The sequence below is a fragment of the Oncorhynchus kisutch genome, linkage group LG17, assembly GCF_002021735.2.
Source record: "Oncorhynchus kisutch isolate 150728-3 linkage group LG17, Okis_V2, whole genome shotgun sequence".
In the NCBI taxonomy this organism is placed as follows: Eukaryota; Metazoa; Chordata; class Actinopteri; order Salmoniformes; family Salmonidae; genus Oncorhynchus; species Oncorhynchus kisutch.
In genome coordinates, this window is record NC_034190.2 from 50,196,753 (window position 1) to 50,207,582 (window position 10,830).

The 10,830-nt window shown below is 45.5% G+C and overlaps 1 protein-coding gene across 2 annotated transcripts; it reads right to left on the reverse strand.

The window, feature by feature from the left end:
- Window positions 1-1,550: 1,550 nt before the first annotated feature.
- zgc:136971 (S9 family peptidase) lies at window positions 1,551-10,468 on the reverse strand. 2 transcript variants are annotated; one of them, XM_020506066.2, is made up of 22 exons: window positions 10,369-10,463; window positions 9,969-10,101; window positions 9,336-9,468; window positions 9,072-9,159; window positions 8,882-8,957; window positions 8,556-8,707; window positions 8,228-8,362; window positions 7,951-8,042; window positions 7,802-7,839; window positions 7,555-7,676; window positions 6,782-6,842; window positions 6,557-6,651; window positions 6,422-6,473; window positions 6,217-6,305; window positions 4,554-4,689; window positions 4,374-4,457; window positions 4,076-4,156; window positions 3,904-3,992; window positions 3,540-3,748; window positions 3,252-3,354; window positions 3,053-3,159; window positions 1,551-1,821 (listed from the first exon to the last, which is right to left on the reverse strand). In XM_020506066.2, exons 1-22 carry the CDS (start codon window positions 10,378-10,380, stop codon window positions 1,713-1,715), a joined length of 2,196 nt encoding a protein of 731 aa, XP_020361655.1. In that variant the 5' UTR covers window positions 10,381-10,463; the 3' UTR covers window positions 1,551-1,712. The 2 variants fall into 2 exon arrangements, with proteins under 2 accessions (XP_020361655.1, XP_020361656.1); XM_020506067.2 differs by lacking the exon at window positions 9,969-10,101 and having other exon boundaries at window positions 10,369-10,468.
- Window positions 10,469-10,830: the final 362 nt, after the last annotated feature.

Consider the following 10,830-nt stretch of genomic DNA (forward strand, 5'->3'; position numbering starts at 1 on the left):
TGTGTCAAACTCACAAAACCTACCACACAAGACAAAACATTACGTCATTTAAAAAAAAAATTGACTATATTAAATTGTAATTGTCTGACATGCACCTACCCTAAAGCTCAGTTGCTGATGACCAGGATGAATGCAGGACAAGGCACTCTTTTTGACTGACGTCTGATAGAGGGCATGTACCTGATAGGCCTATCAGGCTTATATGATTCAGATGGTCACAAGACTTCTTGACAGTGTCATAAAGTGTATTTTCTTAGTCCAAGTCAAGTGACACGGGATGGTCAATATGCTTGAAAGTGTCAAAGTTAGTTTCCTACAAGCTGAATTAAAATAAGAAAAAAAGAATTCATGACAAAGGATTTAACAAACTTTCAAATGAAAAGATTCTTGGCAGGGAGAAAACTGATTTGAATAAATGTGGATTGAAACTTGTCAGTAAAAGCCACAATACAATGTCACACCAGGTGTAAACATATTGGTCATATGACAAGTTATATCAGCTGTTATGACATATGACACCGAGTGTCAAGTAAAGTGTTACCGACCTGCCTAATTCTCACTTGAAACAGTGTTAAACAGAATAATTTACATTATTTTAACATACGACCACAAAGTGATCAGTCTTGCAATTTGTAGTCTGACATTTCCAATTGTCAAAGGAACACAAAGTAATTTGGATGCAGTGAACTACCCAGCTAGCACATAACGTTCTGAGAACCATACGTTTCTTAGCTCTTGGTGAGAACGTGGTTTATTTGCACACAACTTTCTGGGAATGGTGCAGGATAGTTGCTTGGCTTTTGAACATTCTCAGCACATTTAAGTTCAAACAAGGTCACATTTTAGGTCATGTTATAGGAACGTTCTCCAACTGGTCTGACATTGGGAATGTTCTCAAATAGTTCAGAGAATCGTGAGAAACAACTTAGTGTAAATTTCAGTATAATGTTTCCTACAGGTTTCCTCGTGGTTCTATGTAAAGTCCAAGTACATGAAGAAAACTTCCCATTAAAATCCACAAGGAAACTTTAGTAACGTTCAGGTGTGTTGGCTGTGCCGACTAATTGGCTACACCTAATCTTAATGTGTGTTTGTTTCCTTTGAAATGGGGTTTGTTTGAATAGACAAATGAACAGCCTCGTAGGAGTAAAAAAATAAATGACACGCTAGCTCCATTCTGGTTGTGCAGTAGACTAATTCCATGGATAGGAAACAGAAGATCATAGGTTTGAATCTCACTGACGCCATGTCACAATAAAGAAATGTCTTAGCATGATTAATGCCTAAGTAAATTCAGTTCGAAGGGTCCCATCTGTGCTTGGAATTAAAAACAGTTAAATCAGCTATGTCTCGCTTCAGTATAGCTTAACGTCTTCCAGTGTGAAGTAATGGGTAGCACGGCAAACTAGAGAAGCTTCCCCAACACTGGTGTTTTGGATGCTTTCCAGACAAATCCACAGGAATCTCACATCTGCAGTTCAGTAAATCATCCATTGCCACATGGAGCTCACGGAAGGTTGTGCACAATTTACAATCAATGCAAAAGGATGTCATATTTTTCAACAAAACATTTATTGCTGGCGTAACATGATGCAACCATAGAAAACCAACACCAGAAGAACCTGGTAACAACTGAAATGTACAAAGGGAGTGCAGTACACACACGTGTGGCAGTCTTCTTTGTGCGTGTCCCCAGTCATACCAGTAGAGGCTCAGTGCAGGTGGAGGTGCTGCTGGAACCAAAGCACCACGTTGAGAAAGCAGTCAGCCTGAGTGTCCACACGAGCCAGAGAGTGGGCGTCCTCCGCAAACCAAAGCAACCTGCAAGGGGGGGGGGGGAAGCACAGTTGTATTTATGAGCGGACAATGTAGGAAAACAAAAACAACAAGTGTCTTATTGGACAAGTTCAGGTAGTCCCGCCCTGTTTCAGTTTGTTTTGCTTCCGTCGGGTACCTAACAAACACGGCCCAGAGTTCACACAGGTCAACGAACCGTCTAATAACATTGGTAAACTAGGACGGCGCTGCATAGTTGCCGTCTTACAGGCTCCTGACCAAATCCTGCTATTTTGTGTGGATTTTTCCTCCACTGAGCTTAAACTTCATTTGTACATAATGTTTCCGCCGTCGTTTCCTGTGACGGAAAACAGCTTCTGGACATCAGAACAGCAATCACTAACCTCGATTCGGATATAGATTTCTACTGCAACGAGTCGGCAGCTCTGGTTGTTGACCCCGGACCTGGCCCTGATCCCCGGGACTCGAAAGTGGAAGCAGCGGGGAAAGAGCGGCGGCGTCATGATTAGGCTCTGACGTCGGCGCGCATCTAGACCGCCATTGCCGTCTGTTTTGTTGGCGAATGTACAATCACTAGAGAACAAACTAGACAAGCTCTGTGGGCGACTATCCTATCAACGGGACCTGAAGAACTGCAATATCCTATATGTTGAGGAGTCTTGGCTGAACAAGGACAATACACCTCACTGGCAAGATCAGAAGGCAGTGTTGGGTAAGCTGAGAGGGGTAGGAGGAGTGTCAACAATAGCTGGTGCACAAACTCTAATTTTAAGGAAGTCTCAAGTTTTTGGTCACCTGAGATCAAATACCTCATGATAAGCTGAAGACCATACTATGTACCAAGAGAGTTCTCATCTACAGTACCAGTCTAAAGTTTGGACACACTCATTCAAGGGTTTCTTTATTTTTACTCCATTATAGAATAGTGAAGACATCAAAACTATGAAATCATATAGTAACCAAAAAAGTGTTAAATCAAAATATATTTTATATTTGAGATTCTTAAGAGTAGCCACCCTTTGCCTAGATGCCAGCTTTACACTCTTGGCATTCTCTCAACCAGCTTCATGAGGTAGTCACCCGGAATGCATTTCAATTAACAGGTGTGCCTTGTTAAAAGTTCATTTGGGGAATTTCTTTCCTTCTTAATGTGTTTGAGACAAATTCTATAGTAAGTAATGTGGTATTCTATAGTAATCTGTAGTTATTTTCTCATGTGGGCAGGATGATGGATAATATAACAAGCGGTTGTCACCTGACGGGGGAGCCCCTGCTCTTCAGAGAGCGGTACAGCTCCAAACCTTGGTGAGGGGACACTCTCCTGTCTTTACCCCCCAGCATCAGGAGCACTGGGGACTTGATCTGGACACAGACAGAGGAAACCAAATTATATGCTTGTCTCATTGACAGCTTATAAGGGAGCGTGCTTGTACTTGTGTGCATGAACATCAAACCTGAGGAGCGTAGGATATGGGGGATTTCTGGAGCATGGTGGTGAGAGCCTCTGGGGTGGGCAGCTGGTCATAAGAGTACTGCAGCCCCACACAAGAGTAACGCCTAGGAAAGGTAGAGGGAGACAAAAGACAACTATCCATCAACCAACCAATTAATTGCATTGTAAAAATAACCATTTAAAAAAACAGTTTCCATCCCCCAACTAGTGCACTTTAATTAGTGTTTTACAGTCGCCACTCTCCAGTCCTATACACTGATAGACAGGAACAGAGAGTGTCAAGTCTCACCAGTCCACGATGTCACTGGTTCCCAGTAAGGTGGCAGCGTTGATGACTGGGTTCCTGACTGCACACGCCTTGTAGAAGTCTGGGTACTGGCCAATCAGGTGGCAGGCCAGGAAGCCCCCGTGGGACCCACCCATCACCACCACTTTATCAGGGTCAAGGGTTAAGAGCTTCTCAGCAGTTTGGTCAGCAAGGGCAGTTAGTACAGCTCTCTGGGAATGATAGTTAGGTTGAGGTTAGTTGCACAAGATGTTAGTAGTATCAAGTTAGAATACAAATTAGCAACCTGACTAGCACCGTGGGTTGAGAAACAGTTGTATTGAAGGCTCTGGCTGTAGATATTTTCAGCTGAGAGCTCACTCAGTACCTGCACATCCTTGACGTCTTGGCTCCCGATGTTACCGGCCAGAGAGAGGATGCTGTCCTGGCCAAAGCCAGTGGAACCCCGGTAATTCACTACAACACAAAGAGCGAAACAATATTCTATCAGTGGATACCAGTGTGTGGGTGTGAGCCAAGAAGGAAGTCCACTATCTTACCCATGAGTACAGCAAAGCCCAGTTTGACCAGGACTGCTGTAGTGACATTCCACTCTGCAAAGAACTGGGAGTGCGGCCCGCCTGGGAAAGAACACAAATAAGCTTCAGTGAGTCCGCCGTGAGCTCTTTCATAGATCAGTTCCCATATACATAAAAGCGTCTCAGAATAAGAATGCCGATCTAGGATCAGTTTTTATACAAATATACAGTGAAGATTTGATCCTAGACCAGCGCTCCTACTACGAGACGCTTTATGAATATGGGCCCAGGATCTAGATTGTCCAGAGGTTTCTCTCACCATGGATAAACACCACCAGAGGGACCTTGGTGCGTGACGGAAGGTGGTTTGACGTAACCAGCAGAGCCCCGAAGTCTAGGCCAGCTGCATAAGAGACACACAACTTAATATTATTCTTTTTTTCTCAAGGACATAGTTATGGCAACCAGACAAGTTCTAAACCACTATTGACTGACTCACAGTACTCTGGGTTCTCCTCCTGGGGCGTAGGGATGATGTCCAGAACATTGACGATGGCGCCACGTAGACACGACTCACCCAGAGGGTCCCAGGACACCTCCTCCTCCCCCCCGGCCAATGGAAGAAAAGCCACTGCCTGCAATTACACAATGCATATAATGTACTACAACTGTACATGATGGGATATGACCAGGTAACCTAAAGGACCACAGTTGTGGTATAGGGGTAACCTAAAGGACCACAGTTGTGGTATAGGGGTAACCTAAAGGACCACAGTTGTGGTATAGGGGTAACCTAAAGGACCACAGTTGTGGTATAGGGGTAACCTAAAGGACCACAATGTGGTATAGGGGTAACCTAAAGGACCACAATGTGGTATAGGGGTAACCTCAGTGTTTCCCACAAGCACATGGAGTAGCTAACCAAATATAAAAAAGTAACCAGGTGGGATCACCCAGGCCAGGTGGTTAATCATTTTCTGGGAAACAAGCTCCATTTTGGTGGCCTCTAATACATTCTAATGCCTTGATTCCAGCCAAAATAATCAAATGATTGAATACTTTGAGTTTACCTAAATTTGGGGGAGTTTGTCCCACCAAGATGTGCATGCTAAAATGGCCATGGAGCACAAGTAAATAAATTAATGTGCCAGAAAATAATGTACTAAGTGGATTTCGACTCATCGTTACCACATTATATGGGACGTGCAAATTGACAGACGATGAAGGAGCATCATGCTCTCTCAGAGGAGCTACAGAAAGATGGGCTCATTGTGATGGCTGGCACAGAATTTATGGAACGGTATCAAACAAATGGAAACCACACGTTTAACTTGGTTCCATTTCAACCATTACAATGAGCCCATCCTCCTGTAGCTCCTGCCACCATTCTCCTCTGTGGAGGTAGAGAGGCGGGACAGACAGGAGACTGTCAAACCAGCAGCGTCTCCCTGTCGTCGCTCACTGACTGACAAGCGCGATAAGATGCATATCATTCATTTTAGTGGGAGAGGGCTCGGTGGACTTTCTTTCCCCCAGACTTGTGAAATGTAAAAAGTAGCATAGTTAATTTAAGTGGAAAAAGTACCCGGGTGAAAATGTGTGTGTAACCGGCTGTATAACCGACAGCCGGTGCTAATGGAAAATAGTGTAACCTAAATGACCACAGCGTTGTATAGGTGTAACCTAAATGACCAGAGCTCTGTATAGGGGTAACCTGAATGACCAGAGCTCTGTATAGGGGTAACCTGAATGACCAGAGCTCTGTATAGGGGTAACCTGAATGACCAGAGCTCTGTATAGGTGTAACCTGAATGACCAGAGCTCTGTATAGGTGTAACCTGAATGACCAGAGCTCTGTATAGGTGTAACCTGAATGACCAGAGCTCTGTATAGGTGTAACCTGAATGACCAGAGCTCTGTATAGGGGTAACCTGAATGACCAGAGCTCTGTATAGGGGTAACATGAATGACCAGACCGTTGTATAGGTGTAACCTGAAATCCCATAGCTCTGTATAGGGGTAACCTGAATGACCAGACCATTGTATAGGTGTAACCTGAATGCCCAGAGCTCTGTATAGGGGTAACCTGAATGTCCAGAGTGTTGTATAGTGGTAACCCGAATGACAGGAGCGATATATGAATGACCACAATACTGTATTACCAGGCGTGGGGCCTCGTTCAGATGGGAACAGTGGACCACCATCAGGTTATTCTGGATGGTGAGCAGCTTCCAGCTCCCAAATTTCTCAGCTGAGGGGAGAGAGAAAGATTGAACGGTTTGCTACAGTTCCGACTAGTTTCAGTTTGAGAGGCTCGAGATGAAACCTAACAGACTAATAATCATATAAAAGGAGAGGAGAGCTTACGGTCAGAGATGCGGGTTACTCTCCTAGTGGTCCTGTCCACTACAAAGAGGTCCTGGGAGAGAGGGAGAGATGGGAAAGTGAGATCTTGGAGTACAAAGTTATTTGCGTCCGCTTGTGTGCATGTTTACACTATACCCTCCAGTTCCTCCGGGCGCTACTGAAGACCACTCTCTGGCTGTCTGACGCCCAGCAACGAGGTGGCAGAGCCTCATACAGCCCAGCAAACTCATCTAGGGACATTGATAGATTGGTCCGGGGAAGGAAATGGGTGAGAAGCAAGAGATGGAAAGTGCAGTAGGAATGAGGTGCCATTCTATGTCAAGTTCAAAATGTTGCGTTAAAGTTATTCAATTTCTGTACCTTTCTTTGGCCTATTGACTACGCCCACCAGCAACGAGATATTCCTCATCTCCAGGTCATACTGTGGACAGAGAGAAGGTACAGATAACAGTATAGTAGTGCAGAGTACCACCAGCGAAGCATAAACAGCACTCCCCACTGACCTCCAGACCATCCTTGCTTCTTTCTGATAAGGCGATAACAGTTCCTTCATGAAGGGGCTGGGAGCAGGTGTCTGGAGGTAACGCTGAGGACTAGGGGGGGTCTGGAGGTAACGCTGAGGACTCGGGGCAAGGCTGGGAGCAGGGGTCTGGAGGTAACGCTGAGGACTAGGGGCAAGGCTGGGAGCAGGGGTCTGGAGGTAACGCTGGGGACTAGGGGCAAGGCTGGGAGCAGGGGTCTGGAGGTAACGCTGAGGACTAGGGGCAGGGCTGGGAGCGGGGGTCTGGAGGTAACGCTGAGGACTAGGGGCAAGGCTGGGAGCGGGGGTCTGGAGGTAACGCTGAGGACTAGGGGCAAGGCTGGGAGCAGGGGTCTGGAGGTAACGCTGAGGACTAGGGGCAAGGCTGGGAGCAGGGGTCTGGAGGTAACGCTGAGGACTAGGGGCAAGGCTGGGAGCAGGGGTCTGGAGGTAACGCTGAGGACTAGGGGCAAGGCTGGGAGCAGGGGTCTGGAGGTAACGCTGAGGACTAGGGGCAAGGCTGGGAGCAGGGGTCTGGAGGTAACGCTGAGGACTAGGGGCAAGGCTGGGAGGGGAAGGGTCTAGACTGGAGTCTGGGAGGCTGGGGACTCACCTGCTGCATGGTGAGACACTGGCTGTGGGGGCCAAACACCTGTCCCTCCAGGTACACCAGGTAGCGTCCATCAGGGCTCAGACGGGGGGACGAGACAGAGCTGGTGTCCCCAGACAGACACTCTGTGTAAGGATAGACAAAGGGTTGGAGGTTTGAGAGGAAAGATAAGCTTTGTTGTTAATTCACTGCGAATTAACAAGTTGTTTACCATGACAATGAACCAATCAAGAACACATAAAATACTCACCACAGTTTCCTTCCAGGTCCAGACAAAACAGAGCTGACCTGAAACCAGATGTTTTCATTTTAGTCTTTAGTCTTTGATCAGTCTATTACTCTGGAATATTGATTAGTGAGATGACGTAAACATAGTAGACTACACAGGCTGCTCCTTACCTCCTATTGGAGCAGAACCTCAGGCCCAGTCTGAAGGGCTCATGCCACCAGCCCACAAAAAACACACACTCTCCATCATTGGCCCAGAGAGCCTGTGTTAACCAGACAGACAATCAGCATGACAATAATTACTGTACATTACATGGCATAACATGATATTACATAGACTTACATGTTTACAAGACATGTGACTGGTGATCCTTCCAGTGAAGTTGCAAATACCATATGATGCTCTGCTAATAACTTCATGGGTGTGTGTGGCCCTGTTTGCGCTCACCTGGCCTGGGGAAACATGTGAAGGGACACCCTGCAGCACTGTTACCGTGCCCTTGGCCACGTCGGCCACACACAGCACTGGGACACTTTTACTGGTCAAGCCTTCCCCCCAGTCCTCCCAGTACATACTCCTGTCCTGATGCACAACAGGGGAAAGGAAGGGTGTTGAAGCCATGAAAATAAAACAAACACTGGATCATGCTTACGCAACATAGCAGCCATCCTAAGAGTACTTCCAGAACCAGCCGAATGTCACAGACTGCATCCAACTGAACGTATGGCTAAACACACCAAGACAATTAATAGAGTGAGCAGGGTGTTTCAGATACCTTCTCAGAAGGGCTTCCCAAGGGTCTTGCAGTTGACTCTCCAGCTGATGGGCTGGAGGCTGAAGTGTATGACTCTCCTATAGACCTTTTCCCCTCAGCTACATACAGCAGCCTGCTCTCACATGTAGACCAGGCCAGGCAGCCAAACTGAGCTGCACATAAACAGACGGCGAACAAGAGACAAAGACAGACCGACATGGAGAGAGTGACTGGCTGATGAATTCAAGCAAATGGCCCTGATTAGGTCCACAGTGGAAAACATCTAGCATCGGACAGAATACTCAGAGCACCGTAGGCATTAAAACCACCCAAGAAAAGGCCTTTACCATCCTCATACACTCTCCCATGTTTGTTGAGAGCTGTGAGATGGATGATCTTTTTTAAGCTGCTGTTGCTCCACACCTGAAAATGAACAGACCCTATAAAAGTTCAAGCAAACCAGTATGCACCGTATCCGGATGGGTGAAGGAATTTAGCCAAATGATGACCGACACAGCCAGACCACTCCATCCTTACCTCTAGGAATTGTTGTCCAGCAAACTGACCGCTGGTTTCCCTGACAACCGCCTTCAGATCTCCAGACAGGGAATAAGAACTCAGCAATCTATTTGAGCAGAAAGGAAGAAAGCATGGAAAATGGCAGCTTAGAGAAGGACCTATTGTACCTTTAAATAAATACCTACACTACACAAATCTCACACACATTACATCATCAACACCAGACACTGGGATGGAGAATGAGTGGTGGGGGAGTGTTAATCTGCCCGTCTGTCTACTTACTCGCCGTGTAAAAGGCTGCAGGGGCTTGGTGGTTGGATTTCTATGTCGGTCTCTTTACTGTAGTTTTGAATCAGTGTCCACTGCTGGGCATAGTGCAGTCTGGCTCCCCGGAAGGTCTCACTCTGACTCCACTCTGATAGGTGTAGGCAAAGGAGAGGTTAATAACTATGTATTTTTAATTTTTTTAATCAATACATTTAAAAAAGTAATTCAAACTATTTTTTCCAACCAAGCAAACATAATAGCATACATGCAGTCAAAAAAATAAAAAACACACTTCCAGGTTTATGGCACAGACACAAAGGTGATTCCTCTATGTAACTCTAAGGTAGCAGCAGAGACCTAAGAGGAAGTGAGAAACCCCACACCCTAATTGTTTCTGGTTACATTAGTCAGTCATTGTAAATAAGTATTTGTTCTTCACTGACTTGCGTAGTTAAATAAGGTTACATTTTTTTAAACACGCCCTTTCAGTTTGTTAACCAACTCAGAAGCAGAAGTAAATTGACGACTTCAAAATGGTGATGGCCTCAGGCGCTACCGGTGGGCTCACAGACACCATAGTGGGACAGTTACGTTGCGATCTCTATACATCTCTATTGTGTGTGTGTGTGTGTGCGCGCAGTGTCTCACCTGCAATTAAAGTGAAACTCGTGCCGTTTAATAGTGCCATGTAGTCATTCGCCGTCACGAAGGCAGAAATAGGGGTGGGATACCCACTATATTCACGGTACAAAGTGCTGATAGCATCGGGTTCCATTCGTGCCTAGGTGCAGTAGCGTTAGACATGCAGCTGTCAACTGTTTTTGGAAACACTTTTACAGTGCATTAGCTAGCTAACTAATCACTTCCATCGATTACAGGTGATATTAAAGCCATGTGACTGCATGCATTCAACAAACATTATGTATCAGCTTCATTTTAAAGGCTAGAGAGACGAATGTTAAAATAAACATAGACGGAACACAAATGTCAATGTTGAGCTAAAGTGGTACTTGTAAAATAAGTAATAATAACAATAGTTGTCTTTTACCAGGAACTCCATGTCGACACGACGGCCGATACCATTTCATACAGGGGCTGATGGAAGAGACCAAACGCAAGGTGGCGGCAGCAGCAACACATTTGTAGGATTTCACAAAGGAAGTGATTAATGGCGCCTTGGGATTTCACCCCAACTCTGACGTCACCCCAACTCTGGTCCAAAGAATCCCAGATAGCACTAACCATAAAAATAAAAACAATCTCCTGCCCCATCCAATCCCACAGTGATACATAAACTCAGCAAAAAAAGAAAAGAAACGTCCCTTTTTCAGAACCCTGTCTTTCAAAGATAATTTGTAAAAATCCAAATAACTTTACAGATCTTCACAGATCTTCATTGTAAAGGGTTTATACACTGTTTCCCATGCTTGTTCAATGAACCATAAACAATTAATGAACATGCATCTGTGGAACGGTTGTTAAGACACTAACAGCTTACAGATGGTAGGTA